Consider the following 26384-nt stretch of genomic DNA (forward strand, 5'->3'; position numbering starts at 1 on the left):
GCAGAAAAGCCGGCGGGACTGAGAGAAGCCGTGTCGGCGTGGCCGTCTGAAGTCTCCGGGGCGGGGCGGGATTTGTCCCAGTGTCCTGCAGCGGGGAGGGTGACGCCAGCTCCGCCGCGGCGGCTTCGGGAGACAGCCGTGGTTCCTTGAGCCGCCGCCATCATGCTGCTGCCCGTGTTCACCCTGAAACTGCGCCACAAAATCAGCCCCCGCATGGTGGCCATAGGGCGCTACGACGGGACTCACCCGTGCCTGGCGGCCGCCACCCAAGCAGGCAAGGTAACCGCTCCCACCTGCACCGAGCCTGGGCCCCAGTCGTCCGCACTCCACGCTTCTCGCTCCGGTCCCGCCCCCAGCCCGGGTTGCCTGGCAACCGCTGTACTCGGTCCAGCAGTGGGGAACCGGGTCCTGCAGGAACGGCCTTTGGAGTTGCCGACGGCGTCTTGCTGTGAGGCGTCACTGGACGGATAAGGAGCTTACGGTTTAGAAGCAGGACCAGGCTTAGCCATAGTAACAGATTCCAGATTTGAGCCCGGGCCTATCACTTGGAATTCTGTCCGCTCTCAAGTGGCCGTTGGAGCCATTGTCCATGTGCATTCAGGCCTTCTCCCCCCCCCCCCCCCCATAATTCATGGAGAGGATGCTTATTAGTTGCTTAGTACTTGCGAAGTGTGAGGGTTACAGAGAGAATATATGGTTAGCAAGCCTTCACTCGAGTTCTGCCCAACACCTGCTTTTTACTAGATGGGTCAGAATAAGGTTGGGTCCTCCCCACTTTCCTAGTGAGAAACAGTTCAGAGAGATTTAAGGCAGTGGCTGAGGCCTCAGAAAGTGATGGAAAGGAGGTGAGAGTGTATATTCTCTGACCCCACAAAGGGCTTCACAAGCTAGCATTTGGGCAATGATTTATCATTTCAAAAAACGTCCACCTGTGTTGTATATTATTTCGTAGGCTGTGTGTTGGAATACTTAAGAAAAAAAAGACATGATTCATTTTTGTTTAAAAGAATAGTGCTTAGCACCAGGCCTGGCGTTGATGAAGTTAGTATTTTTAGGAGACACACTGACAAGTGCCAAAACAAATTCATGTTGGTTCTGCTGTTGGCTCACGGCAGCTATGTAAAGGAGCTGAACATGCCCAGATGAGCTCAGCCGCCAGTTCAAGAGCTTACTCTCTGCTGGATACTGTTCTTACTGCCACAGGAGTATTACTGAAGATGACAGACAAGGTTTGCTCTCTTGGCACTTACATTTGAGAGGGGGGGCAGGCAATTAAGAGAAAAGACAAAGTAAGTTAATGAGAACTTGCTGTTTTAGGATGATCACTCAGGCCTATGGAAACATTTCATTGGCAGTCTCAAGGAAATGAAACAAGCTCTGCAGATATGTGAGCTAAGTGCCTGGCAAGCCGGGGATCAGCAAGTGTGAAGGCCTTGAGCTGGAGACAGGCATTTTGTGTTCCTGGTCCCCAAAGAGGCTACCAGGGGTGGAAGGAAGTGAGGTCAGGAGACAGCCAAGGACCCAGCCATATAGGGTCCTGTAAGCCATGGGACAGATCTTGGTGGGTTAGAGGTTTTTGTTGTTTTAGTAAAGGCCAAGGCTATGGTTGGGAATGCATTGGATTGCAGTAAACTATGTTTATGGCTATTAATTGTATTTTTTTTAATGTATTCATTCATTTGAAGGGCAGTTAGAGAAGGAGAGACAGGTAGAGAGGCCTTCCATCTGCTGGTTCATTCCCCATATGGTCACCATGACCAGGCCTGGGCCAGGCCAAAGCCTTGAGTCAGTAGCTTCTTCCCAGCCTTCCACTTGGATGTGTCAAGGGCCCAAACACTTGGATCATCTTCCACTGTTCTCCCAGGCGCAATAGCAGGGAGCTTATGTGAAAGTGGATCATTCAGCACTGCTGGCTTCAGCTTAATTGGCACCACAATGCTAGAGTTTTGTTCTTACATTATTTATTTATTTTATTTGAAAGATGGAAATAAAATCTTCTAGTTTTCTCCCCAGCACAATAGCCAGAACAGGGGCCAGCCTGAAGACAGAAGCTGGGAACTCAATCCAGGTCTGCTACACGGGTGGCCCAGACCGGTGTGCTTGAGCCATCACCTACTGTCTCCCAGGATGCACAGCAGCAGGAGGCTGGACTTGAGAAAGGAGCCAGGACCCGAAACCAGGCACTTCAGTATGGGATAGAAGTGTCGCAAGAGATGCCTTAGCCACTGCACCAACACTCAGCCCTGAGACCTTAATTTGCACACTAGGTATAATGGGAAGCCCTTGAGAATTTTGGTTTGTTGTAGATGGAGTATCTGTGGCTGGTATGTGGAGGCTACACTGCAGCAGGAGGCAGGTGGGAGCGTGTAGGAGGGAAAGGAGGGAGAGAAGGCTGGCGGGGAGGATGGAACACTTTATTCCAAGTCTGTTTCTGAAGATGTCAAAAAAAAAAAAGAAAGAAATGTACTGTGGGGGGGTGTTTTGTGGGCCCTACTTAAAAGTTTTGGAAGCTCTGACTTGGTTCTCTTGAGACTTTATTTTTTTTTTTAAATTTTAGGAGGCACCTGAAATCTTTCCTAACCATTGCCCACCCCCTGCCCTGCTGCCATCTACCCACCGAAAATGGTTTTTAAAAGTTTTTTTAAAAAATGTCTGTATTTATTTTAGAGGCAAAGGTAGAGAGACAAAGCCAAGGAGATGTCTTAGCTCTGCTGGCTTACCTCCCATGTGTCCACAGTGGTGAGGGCCGGGCTAGGCAAACCCCACGAGCCTGCTCCACAGTTTGCATCGCCCATGTTGGTGGCAGGGGCTGAAGTACTTGAGCCATTGTCTGCTGCTTTCTAGGGAACACATCAGCAAGAAACTGGAATCAAATGGGAGCCAGGGCTCAAAGCCAGGCACTCGGAGTTGGGGTGCTGGTGTCCCAAGCAGCCTTTATACTGCTGTTTCGAATGGCTGCCCTCATCTTGTTTCATTTCCTAAATGCTTGCAGATGCCAGGGCTGGCCCAGGCTGAAGGCAGAAGCATGAAAGGGTCTCTCTCGTGTAAGGGGCAGGGATGCAAGCACTTGGACCGTCATTTCCTGTCTTCCCAGGTGTGCATTAGCAGGAAGCTGGGTTGGTAATGGAATAACTGGGATTGAACAGCTTCTGATACAGGATATGGACATTCCAGGTGGCCCTGATATGGAATGTAGGTATTCAAAGTGACAATTTAGCTATTGCCCCCAGCGCAGCACCATAGAGCTCAGGTGGTCAGTTGAAATGATACTGTCAGTAGAATAAGTGAAAGTGAACCTCTGCCTGCCCTTTGGAAAGTGCCTGGAAAATGGGCCCTGGGAGTGGTCCATTGTTCATGTGAGTGAGGGTGCTTTCTTCTTGTCTCAGGTAGACTCCCTGGGGACTGAATTTCTGTGGCAGAGAACACTAGGAGGGGAACCCTGAGAAGTCTGATTCCTGACCATTCTTGCGTTTGACAGAAACCTTTCCATTCCCGCAACAGTGACTGTGGTACCTGGAAATTATTTTCCCTCTGATTCTCAACAAGCATAATTGGTGGAAGTCTGAGAGAATTCTTTCAGTCAGAGTGGTGGTGCTTGTGGAGCTTAGGGTCTGCGGGCACAATAGGCTTCCCATTTAACCCTGTCACAGAGAGGTCTCAAGACCTTTGGAAAGGGATTTCAATGCCCTGTAAGTTAGAGATTTTTTTTTTCACTAAAATTATTCATTTGAAAGACAGAAGAGGTCTCCCATGCTCCAATTCACTCCCCAATTGCCTGCAGCAGCCAGACCTGGCTTGGGTCCGGCCAAAGACAAGCCCAGAACTCCTAGGTGATAGAATATAGTTTTTACAGAACGTGCATATTCTCATGTCAAAATAAGTGGGGAGTGTCAGTACGAGTCTCACCCGCTATAATATTAAGATCTTCCCTCCCCACCCTCATCCCAGACCGTTGGCCAGCTTGAGAGCAGTGTCAGCTCCTTGACACTGCATTTCCTGGTCCAGACATTTTCATTGAGGAAACCCAAAGAAGTCGAATGACTTATGCAAACAGTCAAATGATTTTATTTATGAAGACTAATACTGCTGAATGCATTTGGGCTAATTACTTAATCTCCCATATTGTTAGCATAGACTTCAAAAACACCTTCAAGAAACTTGATTTGTGTGACCCTTTTAAGTTTGTAAGCAGGTTTACTACCTACCAGACTTTTAGAAAGGTGAAGAAGTAAATTTGGAGGTGGGGGCAAGAAAAAAAAAAGTGAATTTGTTAGGTGCTTGTATGAAAGACACTGAAAGAAGTGTTTATTTTGTAATCTAGGTGTAATCTTGATGTGTAGCAGTCCCATTGGAGTTGGCTCCCTGCAGTTTGATCACGGTAGTGTGGTTTGTAAAAGCGCTTGCACATCCTGGTGCTGGGTGGCATATACATTGCTCTGGTGGCAGACATCTAGGTCTTACTCGTCACCTTGTTCTCTACAAGGCTAAAAATCACTGGTTTTGTTTTACTCATAATAGCTGAAAGTTGGTCACACCTAGAACTGTATCTGAGTGTTTAAAGTTTTGTAGGTGACTAAAGTGACTTCTTGGTAATGATCAAGTTCTTTTTGTTGTTGTTGGTCAAGTAGGATGCCAATTTTACATTTTAAAGGCGTATAACTCTTTTTATTGTAGGTGTTTATTCATAATCCTCATACTCGGAGCCAACATTTGAGTGCGCCCAGGGTTTTCCAGAGCCCTCTGGAGTCGGATGTTTCTCTTCTCAACATTAACCAGTCTGTGAGCTGCCTGACTGCGGGAGTCCTGAACCCTGAGCTTGGCTACGATACTCTGTTAGTGGGGACGCAGACTAACCTGTTGGCTTACGATGTCTATAATAATTCAGATTTGTTCTACAGAGAGGCAAGTATAATCTTTTTTTAAAAATGTTTATTTTTAATGGAAAGTCAGATTTACAGAGAGGAGAGACAGAAAAATCTTCCATCCGTTGGTTCACTCCCCAAATGGCTTCAATGGCCAGAGTGGAGCCTATCTGAAGCCAGGAGCCAGGATCTTCTTCTTCTAGGTCTCCCATGTGGTGCTGGGTCCTAAGACTTTCAGACATCCTCTACTACTTTCCCAGGCCACAAGCAGGTAGCTGGAAGGTAAGTGGAACAGTCAGAACTCAAACCGGCACCCCTATGGGATCCTGGCACATGCAAGACGAGGATCCAGCCACTAGGCTAACATGTGAGGCCCATAAGCTGTTTTTTTAAAAGATGTATTTATTTTATTTGGAAGGTCAATTTACAGAAAAGAAGAAGAGAGGAGAGAGAGATCTTTCATCCACTGCATCTGCTGGTTCACTCCCCAAATGGGTGCAGTGGCCAGTATTGAGCTGTTCTGAAGCCAAGAGCCTGGAGCTTCATCTGGGTCTCCCACTTGTATGCAGGATCCCAAGGACTTGGACCATATACCACTGCTTTCTCAGGCCATCAGCAGGGAGCTGGGTCAGAAGTGTAGTAGCCAGTGCCCATATGGGATGCTGGCACTGCAGGGTGTAGGATTAGCCTGTTCAGCCACTGCACTGGTCCTAAGTATAATCCTTTAAATTATAGAATTCTGACTATCTCATCAATGTCTACTTTTTTTTAAACACTTGAAAGGGATCAGACAGTATTTTGATGTATACATATAACTTTTAGATTGTGGTTAAATAGAATGAAGATTTTGTCATTTTAATATTCTTGGAGCATGTTCTTTGTCCATGATTGGTAACTACTTGGTGACACCACAGCTTTTCTTTATGAGGTGTGTCTTGATACTGTTACCTGCCAAGCTCTGCTTTTGGGAGAGCTGAGAAGACAGCAAACAGGGCTCCTGATGTCCTTGCATCAATGTTTAGCACAGGTCTGTAGGAGAAGCCCTTGTTGTAGCCTGCCACCTGTATAGGCTATTGCAACTTTAATACCCAGGTAATTCATGTTCTTATAGAAAAGATAGAGAGAAGCAACAAGAAAAGGCTACTCATATTTTCTTTATCTGGAAATAACATTTAGCTCTTAAATTTGTTTATCTGGAGTTTTTGCTAAGTATATAAAAGTAATATTATTTTACAACCTAGGATCATATCGTATACATACTGCTTTCAGTTTCTCTTCCCTATTGTATTTCCTATTATAATTCATGTATTATATAGTTTATCTATTTTTAAATAGATATTTAAATTTTTATTTTTTATTTTTAATTAAAGATTTATTTTATTTTTATTGCACAGTCAGATATACAGAGAGGAGAGACAGAGAGGAAGATCTTCTGTCCACTGGTTTACTCCCAAAGCAGCTGCAACAGCCAAAGCTGAGTAGATCCGAAACTAGGAGCCAGGAACTTATTCCTGGTCTCTCACATGGGTGCAGGGTCCCAAGGCTTTGGGCCGTCCTCAACTGCTTTCCCAGGCCACAAGCAGGGAGCTGAATGGGAAGCGGGGCTGCTGGGACCAGAACCAGTGCCATATGGAATTCCAGCGCATGCAAGGCAAGGACTTTAGCTGCTAGGCTACTGTGCCAGGCTCTTAAAATTTTTTTAAAAAGGTTATTTACTTTTATTTGCAAGGCAGAATGAGAGAGAGAGAGAGAGAGAGAGAGAGAGAGAGAGAGAGAGAGAGAGATACTCCATTGGCTGGTTCATCCTCCAAATGCCTACAACAGGAGGTAGAAGATCTCTCTCTCTTTCTCTTTCCTTCTCTCTTGGTGATTCTGCCTTTCAAATATTAGTAAAAAATTATTTTAAAAATGCTTATTTAAAAAAAACTTTAAAAAATGCTCATGTAGTGTTTTTAAGAAGTCTGAGATATTTGTTAATTCTGATTAAGACCTGAGTGTTGGGCCCAGCACAGTGGCCTAGAGGTTAAAGTCCTCGCCTTGAACACGCCGAGATCCTGGTTCTAGTCCCGGCAGCCCCGCTTCCCATCCAGCTCCCTGCTTGTGGCCTGAGAATGCAGTCGAGGACGGCCCAAAGCCTTGGGACCCTGCACCCATGTGGGAGACCTGGAAGAAGTTTCTGGCTCCTAGTTTCGGATCACTGGTTTGTGGTTACTTGGGGAGTGAATCATTGGACGGAAGATCTTCCTCTCTGTCTCTCCCTCTTTCTGTATCTATGACTTTGCAATTAAAATAAATCTTTAACAACAACAACAAAAAAGACCTGAGTGTTTTTACTATTACTTACAATTCTTTTTTAAGATAACTTTTACATGAAAAGGAATTTCAGTAAGAGAACTGGTTAATAGTATTAAAAGCCGTTCTGTCCAGAACGGTTTCTATAAACCTCAGAGTCGGGGTGTTTGAATCACATCTTGATTCTCTGAAGAGTTGGCCCTCTGGAGCGCTGGCAGGCCTGAAGATCCAGGGACTGTCACAACAGCCTAGTGGGAGTAGCAGCTCCAAGCTTCCCCTGTGTCTGTGCTCCTTCCTGCGGTGGTTTCAGTAGGCAGCGTGGGCTGCATCTCGGGAGACCATGTGACTTTGCACAAGTGATGGTAGAGGAATTTGAGTGTACAAATGAAAGTGCATATACTTCACCTCCAGTGTGTCCCCTATGTTCTTATTTCTGAGATTGTGTGTGTTTTCTTCTAGGTAACAGATGGGGCAAATGCAATTGTACTAGGGACATTGGGAGATATTTCCTCTCCTCTTGCAATTATTGGTGGAAATTGCGCTCTTCAGGGTTTTGATTATGAAGGAAATGATCTCTTTTGGACGGTATGGAGAAGAAACGTTCTTTTTGGTACTCTTAAGCTTTTGTTTTTTGTACTGTTCTTGAGGATTGCTTTTTTTTTCCCCTTTAATCACGAACTGTGGTGAATAATAAGATATGAAAGAGTGATGCAATTTTTACACTAAAAAGGAATATGAATAATTTGAGTAACATCTCTTGGTGTTTTGTTAAATCCTACTCATGAAGCTGATGGATTTGGTTGAAGTGAAAAAAGATGGCATGTTAATGATTTTTGGTTTTATTTTCAGGTTACTGGAGATAATGTTCATTCCTTGGCCCTGTGTGACTTTGATGGTGATGGGAAAAAAGAGGTATGGAGAAAATATCTCTGGCATGTTTAGCTTAATGATTTTTTTCTATGGCAGTGACAGTATGGAGAGAAATTCGTGTGCCATGACTCGTTTTGGTGCTCTGGTGCCTGGGTGATAAATTAACTGACCTTGACTGTCATTCTCCACTCTTTTGAGCAAGGTCTCATTTGTGTTTGAAACAGAACTCGAGGCCATGAGGTTTCAAAGACACAAGAGGGGGCAGAATAGCTGATGGGAATTCAGATGTGTTCAGTGTCGTATGCCATCTGCATAAATAGTTTTCAGTTTTGGCTAACTTATTCAGAAATCTTACAGGTTTAGAGATTGGCTCCTAGCCTTTGAAAGTATTCTAATCGTTAACTGTAGGAGTTGGTTGTTGTGTTGAACATTGATTTCCCTCTCTCTTGGCCTTGGATCCTGGGCTGAGGTGTTTGAATCTGTAGGCAGAGGAAAGTGCTGTACTGAGAAGCATTTTCAGTGAAAGATTGGGTTCTGGCCAGATGTGCATCCCTTAGGACAGGTGAACTCTACTGTGTTAGCCATTTCCTCTTTACTCACTGGACTTGTTGGCCCTCCCATCAGAAGGAATCTTCCTGAGCAGCTGACCACTGCCGAGTTGCAACTCTCGGATGACAGCAGCCCCATATAAATTACTCTGAGAGTTTGAAGTTTGACCTGTGAAATTTTCCTGTATTCACTTCCTAAACTCAATGTGACTTATCTTTATTTTGACTCCTCAGCTTCTTGTTGGTTCTGAGGATTTTGATATCCGCGTTTTTAAGGAAGATGAGATTGTGGCGGAAATGACAGAAACAGAGGTAAGAAGTGCTGCTTCAGAATGATGGTAATCTTGGGTGAGGTAGATCAGCCATGTTAAATGACAGTGCTGGGACATCTTCTGACAACCCAGATGGTTGTAGGGTTAAAACTGGAGGATGCCATATGTTGCAGAGAAAAAAACATTTAAAATCCTGTTAAGGTTGTTTTTTTTTTTTATTTTTTTTTTTTTAAGGCTCGGCTTTTTGACCTCATGGTTGGTTGAGATGCTCATTCGAGATGCCTGTGTTTCGTGTTGTAGTGCCTGGGCTTCAGTCCCAACTCCACTCCCTGCTGATCCCAACTTGCTGCTGATGTGCAGTGTGGGGAGCAGCAGGTGATGGCTTGGGCCATTGGCCCCTGCCACTCAATGCAGAAAACTAGGATTGAGTTCTCTTCTCTTAGCTGTGGCCTGACCTAGTACGGACTCTAATAGACATTTCAGAAGTGAATCAGCAGAGGTGAGTTCTCTGTCTGTGTCTCTGACTCTTCAGCTCTTTTTTTTTTTTATTATTATTATCATTTTATGATACAGTTCCATAGGCATTGGGATTTCCCTTACTCCCTCCCCAAGTCCCCTACCCTCCATTGAGTTCCCCTATATCATTACTAAAGTATAGTTCTTCATGGACAGTCATATGTCCATCATTGCGGACATAGACAATGGCAGAGTGTCCAGCATCCTGTTGTCACAACAGAGTTAACAGTTTTCATTGGGAGTCCATCTATGATTTGGAAGTAGAGATGCATACTGCATTGTATCCTCATATCAGATTATGATAGTCTCCATTACACAGTTACTATACATCCCCTTAAATGAAAAACCACAATACAAAATCAACAACAGGAAGAAAAGTAGAAACTTACATTGCCATGAAGTTAAATAACATGCTACTGGATGATAGTCTAGTCTCCATATTCAGTACACAGTTACTGTACATCTCCTTAAACGAAAAGCCACAAAACAAAATCAACAGCAGGAAGATAAAAAAAGGAGTTAAAAGTGACATGAAGTTAAATAACATGCTACTGAATGACTAATGTGTCACTGAAGAAATGAAAATCAAGAATCTTCTTGAAGAAATGATGCTGCTGTATGCTCAATGAGTCAGTGAAGAATTTAATGAGAAAGTGTTTTGAAGAGATGAAACAAATAAAAAATATTAAAATTCATGAGATATAGTCTCAGTTGATCTTTGTTGGTGAGATATATTTCCTGTAGGCAACAAATGGATGGGTTTTGTTTTTTAAATCCAGTCTACTAATCTATGACATTTCATCGATGAGTTTAATTCATTTACATTCAGGGTTAATATGAATAGGTGATGATTTGGTCCTGTTATTTTAGCGATGGGTTGCTAATTGATTTAGTCTTCTGTTGTTATTTTACTGGGATGTTCTTCACATTTGCCTTTGGTTTTGGTGGCTGCTATTTGTTTTCTATGTCAAGAGAACATCTTTGCGTATCATTTGTAGGGCAGGTTTGGGAGAGGCATATTCTTTTAGCTTTACTGTGGAAAAATTTAATTTAATTTTCAAAGAAGAAAGTTTTGCTGGGCCTGGGTCAACAATTTTTTGCTTTTAGAATCTGGAATAAATAAGTCACTTCATTCTCTTCTGGCATGTAGTTTCCTGTGAGAGATCAGCTTAGATTCTGATTGCCATTCCTCTATATGTCACTTGGTTTTTTTTCATGAGCACATTTAAGGATCTTTTCCTTTTGTTAGATTGGAAAGAGCTTGCTTATCATTTCCTATGGCGAAGATCACTTTTGTTTAACCCTGTTGGGAGTTCTGTGCCCCTCCTGGATGCTGTTTCCCAATTCCTTCTCCAGATTAGAGGATTTTTTCTTTATTATTTTCTTAAATACATTTTTTAAAGATTTATTTATTTTTATTGCAAAGTCAGATATATATGGAGAGGAGGAGAGACAGAGAGAAATACCTTCTGTCCAGTGATCCACTCCCCAAGTGACTGCAGTGGCCAGTGCTGCGCTGATCCAAAGCCAGGAGCCAAGAGCTCCTCTGGGTCTCCCACATGGATGCAGAGTCCCAAGGCTTTGGGCCGGCCTTGTCTGCTTTCCCAGGCCACAAGGCAGGAGCTGGATGGGAAGCGGGGTTGCCAGGATTAGAACCGGTGTCCATATAGGCATATATATATAATTTGTTTACATTGGAAAGGCAGATTTACAGATAGAAGGAAAGACAGAGAGAAAAATATCTTTCTAATTTGTAGTACATCTTTTCCCCTTTAGTATGACTTGCTCAGATTTTGCTGGACTTTTGCTTATTGTCAGTACTGGATGTGAATATGTGTGTGTGTGTACACGTGTACATGTACACTCACATTTATGTAATTTACTTATTTGAAAGGTAGAATTACAGAGAGAGGGAGACACACACACACACACACAAACACAGACACAGTGAGAAAGAGATCTTCTGTCTTCTGGGTTTCTCTCCAAATGACAGCAGTGGCCAGGGCTGGGCCAGCCTGAAGCCGTGAGCTTCCTAAAGGTCTCCCACATGGTTACAGGAGTCCAAGCACTTGGGCCATTTATGCTGCTTTGCCTGCGTATTAGCGGGGAGCTGGATCAGCAGTGGAGCAGCCGGTTTGCACCCTGGTCCATATGGGATGCTGGCACTGCAGATATCACCTTAATTCGCTGTACCACAATTTCAGCTCCAAAAAGCAAATTTTTGAAACCTGTTTTTTTCCTAAATCCTAGAGGATGAGCAGAGAATGTGCAGCAGAGCTAGGACCTTGAGGGGATTTGTTGACTGTCTAGAGCCCACCAAAAAGAAAGGGAAAGAAACAGTGGACCAAGGCAATATTAGTGGAATGGGGAATCTGTAGCTAAATTTTTGAAAGTACAGGCTTTGTAAAATTACTTTTTGCAGAATTTTCCTGTTCCATAGTTTGGTGTTGCTCTCAGCTCAGGTAACTCTTTCCTAGATCAGCAAAATCAGTGATTATTTGGCAGTTGAACAGCTGTAAGTGTTGCCAAAGAGTACTTTGGACTAAATAATTCTGGAATCCTACATAGCACCTTGTATTCAGTGTTAAATGAGGTGGGTGATTTTTGTGGAAAAGCTCTAGCTTAACATTTCTTTATATTAGAGTCAGAATTAGAAAGTAGATCTTCAGGGCCGTAATTATTATTAAACTTTTATTTTAATATCAAAGGATAATTTTTGTTTATATATATTTAAATATGTATTTATTTTATTTACTTTTACTGGAAAGTCAGATTTTCAGAGAGGAGGAGAGACAGAAAGATCTTCCATCCACTGGTTCACTCCCCAAGTGGCCACAAAGGCCTGATTAGTCCTTAAAATATTTTGTGCCTAACATCTGTTTACATTTTCTTTTTCAAAAAGATTTATTTTTAAAAAAAATTTATTAGAAAGTCAGATGTACAGAGAGGAGGAGACACAGGAAGATTTTTTGTTCGTTGATTCACTCCCCAAGCAGCTGCAATGGCCGCAGCTGAGCAGATCCAAAGCCAGGAGCCAGGAACCAGGAACCTCTTCCGGGTCTCCCTTGTGGGTGCAGAGTCCCAAGGCTTTGGGCCATCCTTGACTGCTTTCCCAGGCCAGAAGCAGAGAGTTGGATGGAAAGCGGGGCTGCTGGGATTAGAACTGGTGCCCATATGGCATCCTGGCACTTGCAAGGTGAGGACTTTGGCTGCTAGGCTACTGTGCCAGGCCCTGTTGTACATTTTCTAACTCTTATGCACTTAGCTTATTTCCTTCTTAACACCTTGTTTTGCTTTTAAGAAAAGAATTTGCTGAAACTTGCCAAATAATCCTGACCTAAGTCACCAGGCTCTGTGAGCTCATTTAAACCTGATTATCCAGCATTAAAATAGATACCATGGATTATAGAGAAAAGGAATACATTCCCCTCTAAAGGACTAGAAGTACATTTAAATCTAATTTTTAGAAAAATTTTATTTGAAGGAGTAAGTGAAAAGGAGGGAGAAACAGAAATGGTTTGTATCTGTTGACTACAGGGGTTGGGGCTGGTCCAGGCCAAAGCTAGGATCCCAGGAATGCATCCACGTCTCCCAAGTAGCTAGCAGGAGCTTCCAAGTGCTTGTGCTGTGTTCTGTTGTCTTCCTAGGAGCACTGACGTGGAGGTGGATTGGAAGTGGAGCAGCCAGGACTGGAACTGTCACTCTGATATGGATGTTGGCATTATTAGTAGTGGTTTAACCTGTTGTACCATACTGCTCACCCCTTAAATATAATTTTAAACCACTTGTAACATATTTTACTGGTCCTTTTAAATCTAGTTTAAAACTGGTTTTAGTGTAGTTTGCAGTTTTATAAAACCATGCTTTACATTAAATGAAGTGTTAATGGAAAGTTGTGTGTTTTTTTTTTTTTTCCCAGATCATCACCTCGCTATGCACCATGTATGGCAGTCGATTTGGTTATGCCCTTTCCAATGGCACAGTTGGTGTTTATGACAAAACAGCCCGGTACTGGAGAATAAAAGTTGGTATCACTCAACCTCTGATACTCTGGTGCTTTAGACTATTGAGAGACTTAATACTAATTATTGGAATTCTTTTTCAGTCTAAAAATCATGCCATGAGCATCCATGCTTTTGACCTGAACTCTGATGGAGTATGTGAACTGATAACTGGTTGGTCCAATGGAAAGGTGAGTTTAAACAGCAGAGTTGAGGCGCAGTCCAGAGATATATACCCCTGAGTCCCTTGGCTGTGTTTCCACGCTTAACCTCGTAGTCTTCCTGAACTTGTTTTCCTGCTATAGTTTCAAGCTCTACAGAGTGACTCAGGATCCTTTCAGTTTGGTACCTGAAGGAAAATTTACAGGGAAATCTTTGCCACAGCTCTTCCTTGAAGGAATGAGAATGCACTAAGAAGGTTGATTATAAGTGTAGGCCAGAAACAAAAGGAATTTTAGTATGTAATAATGAAAGTGTGAATAGCTCCTTTCTAATAGATCTTTAAAACTGACTGAAAGGGCCCCGGTGCAATAGCCTAGCGGTTAAAGTCCTCGCCTTGAATGCACCAGGAGCCCATATGGGTGTCAGTTCTAATCCCAGCAGCCCTGCTTCCCATTCACCTCCCTGCTTGTGGCCTGGGAAAGCAGTCGAGGATGGCCCAAAGCCTTGGGACTCTGCATCCATGTGGGAGAACTAGAAGAGGTTCCTGGCTCCTGGCTTTGGATTGATGCAGCACTGGCCATTGCGGTTACTTGGGGAGTGAATCATCAGACGGAAGAACTTCCTCTCTGTTTCTCCTGCTTTCTTTATATCTGACTTTGCAATAAAAATGAAATAAATATTTACAAAAAAAAAAGAAACTAACTGAAAGCTGGGAATTAGTGGGCATTTGCTTTCCCAGCTGTAGCTTCAAAATAAAATCCTCTTATGTTCTTTCTATTTGTAACTTCAAATCAGAGTTTTCTAGTTATTTGGCAAGTCAGGATTGCTGTTAGAAACTGCCTTAAGGAACTGCCCAATCTCCATGGAGGCTGTTTTCCCAGCTTTTTTTTTTGAAAGATTTATTTATTGTTTTTGTTGGAAAGGCAGATAGAAGGAGTACAGAGACAAAGATCTTCTGTCCGCTGATTCATTCCCCAAGGGGCTGATCTGAAGCCAGGAGCCAGAAGCTTCTTTCAGGTCTCCCACGTGGGTGCAGGGTCCCACGGCTTTGGGCCGTCCTCGACTGCTTTCCCAGGCCACAAGGTGGGAGCTGGATGGGAAGTGGAGCAACTAGAACACGAATCAGTGCCCAAATGGGATCCTGACAAATGCAGGGCGAGGATTTTAGCCACTAGGCTACCGTACCTACCCTGCCCCAGCTTTTTTATCTGTAAGTGTTGGGTTTCCTGAAGCAGATCAGCTGATTCCTGTCTTTCCTGCTTTGGTTTTTCTTACCTTTACCCAGAACCTTTTAGCCTTCTTACAACCTCGCTTAGAGCCCAAGATACATTAGGGACAGAGTCTTGATTTTGTCTTTGGTATATGTATTAAAGTTTTGAGGAATGATTGCTTGCTTTTAGAAAGTTCCATAAAATAGATGGCTGATGTAGTGCGTTTGTGCTATTAGAGCAAAATACTCCAGGCTGGATATTTCACACAAATAACATTTGTTTTACTGTGGAGGCTGGAAGGTACAAGATGAAGTAGCCAGCATGACAGTCACTAGCCAACAAGACTGTCTAGTGAGAGTTTACGTTCTCATGCATGGGTGTCTTCTCACTGTTGTCTCGTGTGGCAGAGGGCTAACGGGCCCACCCAAGCCTCTTCAATGGGCACTAATGTTGTTCATGAAGAAGGCTTTGCCCTCCTTGCCAAATCACATCCGTCCCACAGGTTCCACCTCTTAGTACTATCACCTTGGGGATTGGATGTCTGCACCGAAATTTTGGGGGAAAACAAACATCCAGACTGTAGGAGTGGACGAAATTCTGGGGGAAATATAAATCATTATGATTGTCTCAAGAATTAGAAAATGATTAGACTTGAGAAATTGTCAGAAGCTTTTAAAATTTTAAGTAATTTCTATTATTTATTCTATTATTTATTCATAATGATTATGTAAGTGGTAAAAGTAACTACCTTACCAGAAATACACTAGAAGAGGAAAATACACAGATCCATGGATGTAGGTGTGAAAATCCCAAGCTGGACAAGCCAGTTAGCTTTATCTTCAGAAGGTCATTGATTGACTTGCAAGGTCATACTCTCCTTTTGGGTAGACGTCCATGTTAAATATGCCAAAGAGAAGAAAGTCTACAAAAGCAATAATCTGTAGTCCTGCTGCCTCATTAGCAGATGAGCCCTCTGGCTTGTTAAATATTATGGAAATGCAGTGTGGGCTTAACAGGAAATATGCGAAATCAGTTTGTTATGATTAAAATGCTGCAAAGGAGACTATCTCAGTCCTTGTCTCATGTGAAAGAATTTCCATTTGGACAAATTAGTGAGCAAAGCAAGATTTATTTGAGTCCGAACCTGCCTGCTGCAACTGCCAGGAGTGGGATCCAAGAGGAGGGGAACTGTAAGGGTCACTTCTCTTAAGCACAGTTGTTTTGGAAAAAATTATTACAGCAGCTAACAATCAGGGTGGGAACAAAAGCCATCAAGAGCCCAGAATTGTAATCCTGCTCATGAGGAAATGATTTGTTTTATACAATTACATAAAATAAAGACCTACATTTTTATGTAGAGCTGATAGATATTGTGTCCCTCCTGTGCTAGGCTCTGTTCTAAGTGCATTCTTTTTTTTTTTTTATATATATATATTTATTATTTAACTTCAGTAATTACATTGTATTATGTGACACAGTTACATAGGTACTTGGGTTCTCCCCACCCCTCCCCAAACCCTCCCACCATGGTGGATTCCTCCACCTTGTTGCATAACCACAGCTCAAGTTCAGTTGAGATTCCCCCATTGCAAGCGTATACCAAACATAGAGTCCAGCATCTTATTGTCCAGTCAAGTTCAACGGCTTCTTAGGTATACCCTCTCTGGTCTGAAGACAGAGCCAGCAGAGTATCATCCCAGTCAATTGAAAGCTCCAACATACCATCAGCACAAATTTACATCGTTATGGAATTAATTGACATAGTAATGAGTAACCAATATGGTAAAAGTAAATGCGAGTTCTTAACCACCTTCTGTGACCACCTCATTGACATTTCAATTTTAGTTTATACACAACATATAACATACATAACATAACATGTTATACATAACATCATATCATCTTAAATTAAGGCAAACATGTGGTATTTAACCTTTTGGGATTGGCTCATTTCCCTTAGCATTATGGTTTCCAGTTTGGCCCATTTGGCCACAAAGAACTGCATTTTGTTTTTTTTAATAGCTGAGTAGTATTCCATGGAGTAGATGAACCATAGCTTTCTTATCCAATCCTCTGTTGATGGGCATTTTGGTTGCTTCCATGTTTTTGCAATTACTGATTGTGCTGCTATGAGCATAGGAGTGCATGTTGGTTTCTCATAAATCTAAGTGCATTCTTGCCTTAACTCCTTTGGGCTTCATTACAGCCCTGTGAGGTGTGGTGCCTTTATTCTCCCTGTGCTCTGTATGTTGTTTTCTAAATGAAAAACCCAAGCACAGCGTGGCTAAGGAGCTCACCCAAGATCCATAGATAGTAGGCATCAGAGCTGGAATCCAAACTGAGCAGCTTGGCTGTGGAACTCCTGCCCTTTTGCACTGTGCTGCATGAAACATTGTGTGAAAGCCAGTATGTAAGACCAGCTGCAGTGTGCAAGGAGAAAGTGTGCCAGTTGGTGTACCTTACAGTTCCCTGGTGGCCATGAGAAGCTATCATGGAAGTCACAGGGTTTCATGGAGTATTCTTGAAAGCTGTGAGATGAAGTGATTTTTTAAGTGGATTTTTATTGTAATATTTTGTGGTTCTGAAAAGAATTATGGCATAAAAAAACTTTTTAAAATTCTTGCTTTCTTTTTAGGTTGATGCTCGAAGTGACCGAACCGGGGAAGTTATCTTTAAAGACAACTTTCCATCAGCCATTGCTGGCGTGGTAGAGGGAGATTACCGCATGGATGGCCGTGTGCAGCTGATCTGCTGCTCAGTGGATGGGGAAAGTAAGTCAGGAAGTAAAATCACTCAGAAAGTCAAAATGTCAATTTGGTTGTGTCAAAATGGAAGGAAATTCCACTAGGAATAATTGATGTGAAGAATCTAGGTTTAGACTTTTCTTTTAGAAGTTTATTTTACTTTAAAGTCAGAATTACATTACACAGAGAGAGACAGGCAAAGAGAGATCCTTCATCCACTGGTTCATCCAAATGGTTGCAAGGCCAAAGTTTTGCCTATCTGAAACCAGGAACCAGAAGCTTCTTTCAGGTCTCCCATGTGGCTGCAGGAGTCCAAGGACTTGGGCCAGTGTCTGCTGCTTTCCCAGGCCATCAACAAGGAGAGGATTGGAAGTGAAGCTGCTGGCAATTGAATTGGTGCCCACATGGGATAGCAGCACTGCAGGTGGAGGATTAGTTCACTATGCCACCATACCTGCCCTTTTAGGTTTCAAGTTTTATTTAAAAATTAAATTAACTTTTTTGAGTGCCAGAGAGAGAACTGTCATACTCTTGTTCACTCTGCCAAGTCTACAATGTCCAGGGCTAAAGCACATTGAAACTGGGAGCTAGCAACTTACCGCATGTTTTCCCTTATGGGTAGCAGAAATCCAACTACTTGAGCCAGCAGCTCCCATTTCTTAGAGTTTGCATTAGCAGGAAGTTGGGATTTTGAGTGGCGCTGGGACTCAAACCCAGTTCCTTGGATGGGTTACTAGCGTTGTAATTCATGGCCAAAGACCTTCCCTAGTTTTTAGATTTTAAGAGCAGGTAAGTTGATGTAAAAGTAGATCAGGCTGTACCCGGGCATACCTCAGTCTAATGAGTGTTTTTCCTGTTCAGTCCGAGGCTACCTGCCAGGCACAGCTGAGATGAGGGGACACCTTATGGACACCAGTGTGGACCAGGACCTGATCCGGGAACTGAGTCAGAAAAAGCAGCATTTGCTGCTGGAACTCCGGAACTATGAGGAAAATGCCAAGGTGGGGCCTGACAGGAAGGGACAGTGGATCAGTGTGGGGCTGACCAGTACATTAGCAAGTGTGGTTGGAGAATGAGGGTCAGTATGAGCCAGAGTGTGGGCTCCCCCCTGCCCACTCACTGTGGAGTATAGTGGCTTTGGCCTTTCGGTGACTGTTGCAATGAAGAGAACATGCGCATACCTTTGATCTAGAAATACTACTTCCAGACTGCTGAGCTGTGTAAATGTTTGCATCAGCGTTCAAGGACCTTTGCTGCGCCACTCATCAGTAGTGGTTAACAGCTGGAAGTGAACTTAAGTACTCTTTAGTGTTAGGGAGCATATGTCAGGGACTATTAAGTAGCTCAGAAGAATGGAGAAGAGGTACTGTGGTTGATAGGCGAGGCTTGGCTGTAGGACTGTGAAATGAATGGAAAGCAAGGACAGTATGTATAGAGGGTCTTCGATCTCAAAAACAAATCATGCAGTAATTGACAAGAAAAATCTATATTTGAACACCGAAATTGCTAGAGGACAAGCGAAGGAATGAGACTTGAATTTGTCCTGTCATACATGATAGTGTTTGAATTTGCCCTCCCAAATACAATTTTATTATTTGGAAAGAAGAACACAACTCAATGTAAAAAGCTTCATGGGTCCAGTGGGTTATGCCCATGGAAAAGGGCAAGGGTGTTTCCCACCAGGGCTGGAGAGAGCAGGGAAGCACTGAGGAGGTAAGTTCTTTGAATTCTCCCCATTGATGGGGAACCTATCTTAAAGCTATTTTACAGCCATTTTGGTGACTGAGCTGAAAGTGTATGTGGGTGTTTTGCAGGCTGAATTGAGCAGCCCCCTGAATGAGGCCGATGGACATTGGGGTGTAATCCCTGCCAATACCAAGCTCCATACTGCCCTCTCAGTCAAGCTGGGGAGTGAGAGTCAAGCTGCTCACATAGAACTGTGCGTTTCCACGTCTAACGGTGAGGCACGTACAGCTGGCATCTCTGGGCACACACACCCTGTTGGAGTAGTTCTCAAACAGCTGTTTCCACTTTTTCCCACAGACACCATCATCCGGGCAGTACTGATTTTTGCAGAGGGGATCTTTATTGGTGAAAGCCATGTGGTACACCCCAGCATTCACAACCTTGCCAGTTGCATTCGTGTCCCGATTACCCCTCCTAAAGATGTTCCTGTGGATCTGCACTTGAAAACCTTCGTGGGTTATAGAAGCAGGTGACCCCTACAAGCCACAGTTCAATTCATGCCACACAGGTCTTCCACTGTGCATGGCTTCCGTGAGGCCAGAGAAGTCATCTGACAGTTCTGTGCACCACTGAAGTTTCCTGTTACCATTTAATTCCAACATTTGAAGTGTTTAAAGAGGAGGGGGCAGGGAAGGAGACAGAGAAAAGCAGGACATAGGTTTAAGATGGTTATTTTCTCTTTTTATCCAAATGTCATCATAATCACACAAGATTGATGATTTGTTAACTCACAGACTAAGAATATAAAAATCAGGCTGTGCTTTTGTTCTACATTCTTCACCTTGACTAATGAAGAGCAGGTGTTAGATTTGTCAAAGTTAAAATCCTTATGCATTTTGTCATGTTTTTTAAACCCTTGGTACATGTGTATCTGTGTAGGTGTGTGTTATCTGTAGATTCCAGATCCCGTTACTGTAGTTACCAACCCTTAAGTGTTTTAGGGGTATTGTGCTCAGCAAAACCCTTAAATAGTAGCTGGTGGTTTAGTAGAAACTTTATTTTCTGATCTTTCACTTTGAAATAGCATTCCATTCAAGCCAACTCTCTTGTGTCCCATTGGTTGCCATAGTACCCAGTTCCATGTATTTGAATTGACAAGACAGCTCCCCCGATTCTCCATGTACGCGCTGAGCATCCCGGACCCTGCCAGTGAGCCCAGCAGTTATGTGAACTTCATCATTGCAGAACGGGCACACAGGGTGAGCGGCTTTGCCATTTTTGTTCAATAATTTAGCACTTTACAATCCTTTAGATGTCATTTCATACAATGGGGCAAATTACATGAATGTCTTAACGTTGGTAAATATAGTATGAACAAGTTACAAAACTTGGAGTTGGCTTCTAACCTGTAATAAAAACGTTGCTGAGATACCTTCTCTCACTTTCAAAAATACACACATTGTTTATCTGCAGTCTTTAGTTCAGGCAAGTTCTTACCAGCTTTTAATGCCTCCTTTCCTTTTGTTGTGGTCACAGTATGGTTGTGTTGGCTTTGCCTAGCAAGAGGAATCTACAGCAAGATGTAAAGAGAATGCGACTGGGAGTTGGCAGCTGTTTAGGGGTTCAGGGCTACTTTACTGAGTAAATTCTTAGTGACCTTGGGGAATTCCTTCACGAGTTTGAGCCCCAATTTCCTTATCTGAAGGTGAGGATAGTATTATCTGCCTCATAGGGGAGCCCCTAGGATCATGTGATTTTTGTGACAGTACCTCATGAAGTCTGAGGGATCACTGCCAGTGGAGTTTAATCTTGACCGAGCTTCAGAATTCTTGTTAAGGCTTTTCAGTCATGTAGGTTCCTGGTCTGTAAAGCAGAAACAAGAGCAGGCATTCTTATGTGGAACCTGTGCTGCAGTCCACTGTCTGCATTGCTGTTATTAGCAGTACAACTTCCTGTGTGGATGTACCTTTGTGTCTAGTGTGTGTGCATGTATACTTCATGAAAACGTCTTTTTGAGGAATAGAATAGGTTAAGCAGCCTACGTTGTCCCAGAATACTCCCACAGAAGAGCTGTCAAGTAAACAGAATTAGCATCAAATCTGAATCATTTATACATTACAAACAAGTCCATCCAAATAGAAAATACTGTAACATTCTGCCTGCTGGGGGAAAGCCGTGATTATGAATGTTACTTGGGAGGAGGTAACACAGAGGGAAAGGGGAATGGTGAGGCCAGTGTTCTCTTGGTGGCTGCGGGGTGAAATAAATATAATTCACGTGTTTAACCATCCAGAAAAACTAGAAAGAAGACAGTGTCCCTCAGGAAAGCGAAGTTCTCATCATTTTATTTATTTTCAAGGTTGTCATGTGGCTCAACCAGAACTTTCTGTTACCAGAAGACGCTGCCATTCAGAATGCTCCATTTCAAGTGTGTTTCACCTCCTTGCGGAACAGTGGCCAGCTGTATATAAAAATGAAACCGAGTGGAGAGGTAATTTGTTATGTCAGGGTGTTGACCGTTCATCCCAAAGTATGGTGACACAACTCTCCAAGTCATAGCATCCAGTGTTTCAACTCAGTCTGTTAGCGTTACCATAGGAGACACGGGACACAATCTAGAACCTTGATTCTCTGTTCCTGTCACTCCTTCTCCCTACTTCCTTGTATGATTTGGAAAAAATTGGGACTACAGAGATAAACAGAAACATTTGTACTGAATGCAGTTTTTGTAAGACTGAGGGACTGAACTTATATCCAACTACAGGATATGATAAATAATATGTTTATAATTTCCTGGAGGGCTAAACATTAGACTGCATATGAGCATGTGGTCAGTAATTGTGTTGAATATGGGGGCATTCCAGTATTGGTTCAGCTAAATCTGTGTGGTATCTGAGGATGCTAAATTTCTCTGTTCTTTCCTGGGTAGACCACTGTAAAAACTGATGATATTGATTTGGCTGGTGATGTCATCCAGTCAATGGCATCATTCTTTGCTATTGAAGATCTTCAGGTAGAAGCAGACTTTCCTGTCTACTTTGAGGAATTACGAAAGGTGCTGGTTAAGGTGAGAGTGCCAAGTGGATGTCCCTGTGAGGATATGGTAGTCTAATAATGTCTGGATTATTTCCCCTAGATGGATGAGACTACAGAGAAATGATGGTCATATTTTAATTATTGTAATGAAACTAGTATGGGAGAATTTACTAGTTCAGACATTTACTCTATAAAAGTTAATGGGTTAGGGCCCGGCGCAGTAGCCTAGTAGCCAAAGTCCTCACCTTGGATGTACCAGGATCCCATATGGGCATTAGTTCTAATCCTGGCGGTCCAGCTTCCCATCCAGCTCCCTGCTTGTGACCTGGGAAAGCGGTCGAGGATGGCACAAAGCCTTGGGACCCTGCACCCAATTGGGAGACCCAGAAGCTCCTTCTGGCTCCTGGCTCTTGGTTTTGGGTTGGCTCAGCTCTGGCTGTTGCAGTCACTCGGGGAGTGCATCAGTGGATGGAAGATCTTTCTCTGTCTGTCCTCCTCTCTGTATACCTGCCTTTCCAATAAAAATGAATAAAAATATTTAAAAAGAAAAAAGTTAATGGGTTAGAATAAATTTACCTGTTACCCTATTCTCTTTGGTTTAGGGAAAATTTTTTTAATGGTCACATTAAGATTTTCCTCTGCTAGCCCTTCATTTTATCTGTTGTACCCACTTTTGTTCTTCATCTAACACTTTCCAAAAACTGAAATTTGAAATAGCAAAGAAAAAAAAAGTTTGCGAATGGCTCTGAAGTATAACACCCCCTTGGAAGCCCCTAAAGTAGTTGATGTGCAGGCTGCCTGGGCTTCAGGTGCAAAGGTGTGAGCGGTGGGAAGCAACTACATGGAGTGTGGTCATGGGGGCGGGGCAGCACCTGATAGTGGTTCAGCTGGGGAGGAGATGCGACAATAGGAGGTAGCCAAGATACTGGAGGTGAACAGGGGAGGAAAGAAAAAAGGGGCTGGATGTGGTAGGTCTTCTCTGTCTGCTTTCCCGTGTGTCTCTGAGGCCTTTTTCTTTCCGGACTGTTGGTGGTCTCCAGGTGGATGAATATCATTCCATGCATCAGAAGCTTAGCGCCGAGATGGCTGATCATTCCAATGTGATCCGGAGCCTGCTGGTCCGCGCTGAAGATGCTCGTCTGATGAGGGACATGTGAGTATCATGGTTGGGTAGGTGCAAGATTCAAAATGTCAGTAATGTGGGCCAGCCAGTCTCAGGTGCTATTAGGTAGGAAGAAATAAATTGCTGCTGTGACTTTAGGAAATAACTTTGGATTATCAAGTAAAGTTGAAAATGTGTAAACTCTATGGCCCAGTAATTATTCTCCAGGTAGACAAATTTGGCTTCAAAAAATTAGTACACATGCAAACCAGGATTTGTCCCAAAAAATATGAATAAAGGCATTGTTTAAAAAATCCCAGTATGGAAGCATTAGCTGTGTAGTGAAGGGATGAGGTACGGATTACAACAAGCTTCCAGATCCTTCTCCGAAGTGGCTGGGATGCTTTGTTTTATCATTAGCAGTGTGAGTTCCAGTCACATCTTAGGCAGCATCTGCTGTTTACAAGTCATTTTCATTGTTATACAGAAATCTCATTGTGGTTTTAGTTTATGCCTTCATTTTTAAAACCTTGATAAAATATGAAGTTGAATGTGTTTTCTTAAGAATAAGTCACTTTCTTGTCATGAATATTAAGCTGAAAAGTAAAAGATACTCTGTCATTTTGCTCCCTTTTCCATACTCCTAGCATAGGGGGCAAAGATACAAGTTAATCACCAAGGCAGGCTGTTTGTCCTGGTATATTTGAAAGAAATAGAATATTTTAATAGAAACTTCTCAATATTTTGAAAGTAAACTTCAATTATTTTTATGAAAATATAGTTAAGAATGGTATTATGTTTTATTTATGTGCCAAAGAAATTTTCAAATTTAAGTCTGCCATACTTAGATACAGTGATATTAAATTGTGGTTAATTGATGCAGGAAAACAATGAAGAGTCGCTATATGGAACTCTATGACCTGAACAAAGACTTGCTAAATGAATATAAAATCCGCTGTAACAATCACACGGAGCTCTTAGGAAACCTTAAAGCAGTAAATCAGGCAATTCAAAGAGCAGGTCGTCTGCGAGGTGAGTTTCCTTTGTAGCGTGTGATTTGTCTGTGATTTTTTGGGTGGGACTCGTTGAAGATGATGATCAGCAACAGTGCTCGGTAAGGGCCTGATGTCGCACTCCTTGCGCACTGTGGAGCTGGCCCAGCTCCGCTCAGCTCAGAGAGCGCTGTTTAGCTGCTGTCTCCACTCAAAAGCTCCTTTCTGTAGATCTTGCCATTGTCCTCTAAAGAAAACCAAGTAATTGAACTGTGAAGGATGGGTATAGAACCAATGCTCCTGATAGGAAAAAGCTAGATGGAAAATTACTGACTTAGTGTGCCACTTAGAAATTTAGAAACGGAACAATAGATTATGCCAAAGGAAGCAGTAACAGAGCTGAAAATGCATCTCCCAGTTTCTGCTGTTGTGTGGAAGGGGCCGTTCCTTCACTTCCATTCGAACTACTTTTTCCTGAGTGGATATGCGCATTAATCCTGTTCCATGTACCTTACTTTTGGTTTCTAGGTTTGAGATTGGTGTGATAAATTACATTACCAAGTTATCTTTTTTTAGGGAGCAGTAAGATAAGTTAATTAAAATGTAACTACATTTGCATACTTAATCAATCCCAGTTTAATGGGCCTCCAGTTTATAATTTTGGTTTTTAAAAAAATCTTTGGATCAAGCTGATTTCAGATTTCTTTTCCTGCAGTTGGAAAACCAAAGAACCAGGTGATCACTGCTTGTCGGGATGCAATTCGAAGCAACAACATCAACACACTATTCAGAATCATGCGGGTGGGGACGGCCTCCTCCTAGGAGAGAGAAGAGGGAACAAAGGGTGGGTCTTCCCGAAACATCAGGCAGGTTTACCGGGATCACACCCTGGCGAACTGAGGGTGCTAGCAACGAAAACAGCTTCAGGGAGTTGTACAAAGTAGACAAAGCATTACTCACGAACAATGTATTGACTTACTATTTTTAAATTAATAGTATTGTTGTTACCTAAAACTATCTTTTTGTGGAAGAAAGAAATACATTTGAAATGTTAGGGCTTTGCAGCCTAATTTTTGTATAAATATATATATATATATAATATATATACACACACATATATATATGCACACACATCTTTTTTTCCCTTGAAACAAATTAAATTTGTAATTTTTAACTTGATCATACACATTTTCATTAAAATTTAAAGGTGTTAAACTTTGTGTTGATGATTTGTAAAATCACTGCTGTATCAGTTGCATAAACCATTTGTGGAGAAGAACAAAAATGTGGATATCCTGTTTGTGTGCCTTCTTTTTAATCACAGAAAAGCCTAAGCAGCAAATTTATATTAAGGAAAAGTTTAGAGTGATGACTTGTAAGTTGGGGTAATGTTAGTTACTGTCATAGATTCATGACTGTTCCTTTATTACGTAAGGAATACTTGCCTTTTTCAACCCAAGTTTTCTAAAGAAAGAAGCTCAAGGAAAGCAATCTCCTCCTCCTTCTTTTTAAAGATTTATTTATTTTTATTGGAAACTCAGATTTACAGAGAGAAGGAGAGACAGAAAGATCCTGCATTCACTGGTGACCGCAATGGCCGGAGCTGAGCCGACCTGAAGCCAGGAACCAGTAGCTTTTCCAGGTCTGCCATGTGGGTGCAGGGTCCCAAGGCTTTGGGCCAACCTTGACTGCTTTCCCAGGCCACGAGCAGGGAGCTGGATGGGAAGTGGAGCAGCCAGGATATGAAGAACCACAGTCCCGGTGCTCATAAGGGATACCGGTACATGCAAGGCAAGGACTTTAGCCACTAGGCTGCTGCACTGGGCTCTCTTTAAGAGCTATGTTGTGGGGCTCGGCGGTGTGGCCTAGGGGCTAAGGTCCTCGTCTTGATCCCATATGGCTGCTGGTTCTAATCCCGGCAGCTCCACTTCCTCTCTGTCCTCCTCTCAGTGTATCTGGCTTTGTAATAAAAATAAAATAAATCTTTAAAAAAAAAAAAAAAAAGAGCTATGTTGTGGAAGCAGTCCACTTGCCTTGCTCAGCTTTCGCTGGGTACCACACCACATGTGCAAGGAGGCCCAGGTATGTAC

General features: G+C 42.7%; 1 protein-coding gene across 1 annotated transcript; it reads left to right on the forward strand.

The window, feature by feature from the left end:
* Positions 1-27: 27 nt before the first annotated feature.
* BBS2 (Bardet-Biedl syndrome 2) lies at positions 28-25369 on the forward strand. Its single transcript, XM_058674554.1, has 17 exons — positions 28-279; positions 4675-4902; positions 7614-7739; positions 8004-8066; positions 8807-8884; positions 13280-13384; positions 13466-13552; positions 17370-17505; positions 18340-18479; positions 19293-19437; positions 19522-19693; positions 20294-20423; positions 21524-21655; positions 22094-22231; positions 23241-23353; positions 24186-24334; positions 25010-25369. The coding sequence occupies exons 1-17, from the start codon at positions 163-165 to the stop codon at positions 25114-25116; spliced, it is 2166 nt and encodes a 721-aa protein (XP_058530537.1). The 5' UTR covers positions 28-162; the 3' UTR covers positions 25117-25369.
* The last annotated feature ends 1015 nt before the right edge of the window (positions 25370-26384 follow it).

The sequence above is a fragment of the Ochotona princeps genome, chromosome 16, assembly GCF_030435755.1.
Source record: "Ochotona princeps isolate mOchPri1 chromosome 16, mOchPri1.hap1, whole genome shotgun sequence".
In the NCBI taxonomy this organism is placed as follows: Eukaryota; Metazoa; Chordata; class Mammalia; order Lagomorpha; family Ochotonidae; genus Ochotona; species Ochotona princeps.

Coding starts and splice junctions, on each gene's coding strand:
- BBS2 (XM_058674554.1), top strand. CDS start 163: ATGCTGCTGCCCGTGTTCACCCTGAAACTGCGCCACAAAATCAGCCCC. Junction 280..4,674: donor CCGCCACCCAAGCAGGCAAG/GTAACCGCTCCC, acceptor TTTTTATTGTAG/GTGTTTATTCATAATCCTCA. Junction 19,694..20,293: donor TTCGTGGGTTATAGAAGCAG/GTGACCCCTACA, acceptor TGGTTGCCATAG/TACCCAGTTCCATGTATTTG.